Raw genomic sequence first — 4,510 nt, 5'->3', positions numbered from 1 at the left:
CAATAGCTAAATTAGAATAAAAATAATGTAATGATACAAACAAACTCGAAACAGTTTATGAAATTATTAACAAAATGTCTGAAAATAACAGCTTATTTTATAATTTATAGAAGTTAATCGTTTGGTTCAAATAATATTTCCGAGTAGATTTCATAATTAATGACGAGTTACCTAAGATGATATTTAAGTAATAAGAGAATATGTTTTAATAAATGCAAAACGTTGTGACTATGTTAGAATTAAATTAGGATAAGAATATTATGTAAAAGTGATGCTACGGCGAAGAAAAACTTATGTAAACTGCCTTAAGAAATAAACGTATTTATGAAAAAAAAACACGTGGTGGTGGAATATTGGTTAGAACCTTACAACCATTCCGTTTGCGGTGCTTGGTTCCATACTTAGCCCTTAGTAGGTCAAATTTCGACTCGTTTTCGACGAGTTTTCCTGAATTTTTGGCCGCAACTTACGAGATTTGTGCATTGCGATAGCTAAGCTACAAAATGGCACTCAGTTTAAGAGCACTCTGCAAGCAGGAACGTTTCTACTTAGACACGATGCAGAATCTGTTAGATTTTGTTCAAAATTATAACTTGATTCGAGATAAAGAGCAACTCCCGGTGTGGCGAGAAAGATTGGAGGAAACGTTTGATAAATTTCAAGGTAACCGTTTGCAGATGGATCTGTTAGAGGAGGATGGTCACTATCTTGATGACACCTCGATGGAAGGAGCCAGAGATATCGAAAGTGTACTTGAAACGGGACTTAAAACAGATGCTAGCCGTGCAGCAAGAGATCAATTCGAGCTGAACTATGTGAGGTGTAAAAGTTTTCTTCTTGCTGCAGAACGTACTGCTAACCCTACACAATCAAATAATGTTCCAATTCAACCAGAAGTGAAACTCCCTTTGTTTGATGGCTCTCTTACTGAGTGGTTTACGTTTCGAGACACATTTAAAAGTTTAATCGACTCTAACCCTCAGCTGTCGGATATCGACAAGTTTTCTTACCTGTTTGCTTCACTCTCAAAGGAAGCCAAACGTGTTGTCGAGTCTATTGAAATAACTTCAGCGAATTACTCCGTCGCTTGGGAATTACTGAAACGCCGTTATGATAATAAAAAACTAGTGGTAAAAACCTACCTCGATTCGCTTTTCTCCGTTGAACCAATGAAGCGGGAATGCTATGATTCGCTCGCTCGACTTATAGATGAATTTGAATGAAATCTAAGATTGATTGAAAAAATGGGGATAGACATCAACGGTTGGAGCATACTGTTGGCTCACATAGTTTGCTCACGTCTCGACCCATCCACGTTAAGGCAATGGGAAAATCATAATCAATCTACCGAAGCACCCGAACACCATGAACTTATCGAATTTTTGCGTCGTCATAGTACTATGTTGCAGTCTATCGCTCCAGGAAAATCTCGACCCTCTGAGCCTTCCCGTACCTCTTACTCACCAGAAAACAATCGATTACCGAAGACAAGATTTGGCAGCGTTCATTCTATTACCAACTCGACGTGTAAATCCTGCTCTTTCTGCAAGCAGTCAGCTCATTCACCATTTAAATGTGACGCATTTCGGAATTCCCCAGTTCAGCAGAGATACGAGTTGGTGAAAAGGAAATCTTTATGCATAAATTGTCTTTCTCCCGAACATCAAATAAAGAACTGTTCGTCCAGTGCATGTCGTGTTTGTGGTCAAAAGCACCACACGATGTTACACCATCAAGCAGTCGCAATCCAAATCAAAGCCAGCCTTCTAAAGCACCTACAAATCCACCTGTCGCGGATCAAACTCAGTCTCAACCGCAGAACAGTCGAAACCCGCAAATTGTTTCGAATCAGACTTCCTCGCAAACCATTCCTACGGATGCTCCCCGTGCATCAACATCGTCATCACTCAGCCATTGCTCCACCTCCCTGGTTGCCAATGTTCGTCAAATTCCGTCGACTGTGTTACTGCAGACAGCTTTAGTTAAAACTTTCAACCCTGCTGGAAACGTTTTGTGGGCTAGAGTGTTGCTCGATCCCGCATCGCAGCTGAATGTCGTCTCGGAACGATTCATACAACGTCTATCAGTTCGAAAGCAAAAAGATCATCATGTTATTGGAGGAATTGGCAAGGCTATTGTCGTTTCTTCTCACTCCGTCGTTGTTCGTATTCAGTCTCATTATACCGAATTTAGTGCCGACCTCAAATTCCATATTTTGAATGAAATAACTCGTAAACTTCCCTCAAATGCTGTTGATACTTCCGAATGGATCTGGCCGACGGATATCATTCTTGCTGATCCAAAATTCCACGAACCTGCACGTATCGACATGATCATCGGAATGGAGATTTATTACGATCTACTCCTTGACGGGCTAATTCGTTTGGGTCCTGAAAAACCGGTGTTGCAACAAACTGCCCTGGGCTGGGTAGTCTCAGGAAAGGTGGGAGTTCTTCCACCAAGTCAATCGAATACAAGTATCGTTCACATATGTAGCTCAGTAGCCCTCGATAATCAATTAGCGATGTTTTGGGAGTTAGAGTCCTGTCGCTCTTCAAGCATCATGTCTGTCGAAGAAACAGAATGTGAGAGACATTTTGCGGCTACCACTAGTCGAGATAGTACAGGGCGTTTTGTGGTAGTACTTCCAAAGAAACCATCCGTTCTTTCTCAACTCGGAAATTCTTATGAGATTGCGAAACGTCGATTCCTTTCATTGGAGCGTCGATTGCATGTCAATCCAAATCTACGATCGTCATATGCGGCGTTTATCGAGGAATATCGTAACCTGAAACACATGCATGAAGTCACAGATTCTCAGACAAGTTCGAGCACATCTTACTATCTTCCGCATCATTCTGTTGTGCGATCTGACAGCATCACCACAAAACTACGTGTTGTATTTGATGCATCATGCACTACAGACACCGGTGTTTCATTGAATGATGCTCTGATGGTTGGACCGGTGGTTCAGGAAGATCTCATTTCCATCATCTTACGTTTTCGAACACACCGGTACGCTATAATTGCGGACATCGAGAAAATGTATCGGCAAGTATTGGTCCACCCATCTGATCACTTACTTCAACGGATACTCTGGCGGGATGAGCCGTCCGAACCGATTAAGAGCTACGAGTTGACAACAGTCACGTACGGAACTTGTGCTGCGCCATACCTTGCTACAAAATGTCTCCAAGAGCTTTCCAAACTTGGCCAGATATCGTATCCTGCGGCCGCTCAAATGATTGCTAAGGATTTTTACACGGACGACCTGATTAGTGGGGCTAACAATATCGAAGAAGGAAAGACTCTTTGTTCACAACTTCTACAACTTCTTCAATCTGCAGGATTCCGTTTAAGAAAATAGTCGTCGAATTGTCCAGAAATCTTAGCTCACATCCCTGCAGAATTTCGTGATAAACGCAGCATATTTGATTTACACTCATCAGAAACCGTGAAAACACTTGGGCTCAAGTGGGAGCCAGCTTCAGATATGTTTTTATTTCAAGCGCCGAAGTGGAATAAAAGAGGCAATCATTACAAAACGAATTGCTCTTTTCGATGCTGCGCGTCTCTACGACCCCTTAGGACTGGTTGGCCCGGTAATTGTACTCGCCAAAATGTTCATGCAGGACTTGTGGAGAAATCAAAAATCTTGGGACGAACCGTTAGAAGATGATCACCAAACTCGCTGGCTACAGTTCCGTAATGAATTGATCGCACTAGAAACACTTGCTGTTCCTCGTTGGGTTATATCGATGCCTGAAATCAGTATCATCGAGTTGCATGGATTTTGCGATGCCTCCGAAAAGGCATATGGTGCGTGCATCTATATGCGATCTGTTTCCGCCAATGAAGATATAGCTGTTCGACTTCTCACGTCGAAATCGAAAGTCGCCCCTCTCGGCGATAGTAAAAGGGATAAAAGGATTTGCTTGCCTCGCTTAGAACTCTCTTCGGCACTACTTCTCAGTCACCTTTATCAGAAGGTTAAGGATAGTTTGAAATCGAACATAAAGAGCTTCTTTTGGTCTGACTCCATGATTGTCCTACATTGGCTATCAGCAAACCCTTCCCGGTGGAAGACCTTTGTTGCCAATCGTGTCTCCGAAATCCAGCACATTACGAAGCAAGGAGTTTGGTCCCATGTTCCTGGAATTGAAAACCCAGCTGACATTATTTCCCGCGGCATGCTGCCCAGTCAATTGAAGGAAACTACTGCATGGTGGGAAGGACCAGTCTGGCTCAGTCAAACTGAACGATTTAGACCTCCTCTTGTTCGAACAAACGGGGAAAGTTTCGCAGCAAATCTTCTGGAAGAAAAATCAATAATTCTTGCAGTACAATCGCAGAAACCGAATTACATCTTCAATCTACGATCATCTTTCTATGATCTGATTCGTCTTGTGGCAAATTTATTGCGATTCTATCATAATTGCATGCCAAAAAACCGTTCAATTCGGCAAACCAGTTTTCTGCAAACCACCGAACTCAACGAAGCCTTAAATGT

The 4,510-nt window shown here is 42.2% G+C and overlaps 1 protein-coding gene across 1 annotated transcript; it reads left to right on the top strand.

The window, feature by feature from the left end:
- The first annotated feature begins 503 nt into the window (after positions 1-503).
- On the top strand, positions 504-3,367 carry LOC131428798 (uncharacterized). Its single transcript, XM_058592840.1, has 2 exons — positions 504-815; positions 1,688-3,367. The coding sequence occupies exons 1-2, from the start codon at positions 504-506 to the stop codon at positions 3,365-3,367; spliced, it is 1,992 nt and encodes a 663-aa protein (XP_058448823.1).
- The last annotated feature ends 1,143 nt before the right edge of the window (positions 3,368-4,510 follow it).

This window comes from Malaya genurostris, chromosome 2, assembly GCF_030247185.1.
Source record: "Malaya genurostris strain Urasoe2022 chromosome 2, Malgen_1.1, whole genome shotgun sequence".
NCBI classification, from domain to species: Eukaryota; Metazoa; Arthropoda; class Insecta; order Diptera; family Culicidae; genus Malaya; species Malaya genurostris.
Note: the sequence above shows the minus strand (reverse complement) of the source record. Positions and strands in the feature narration are given on the sequence as shown.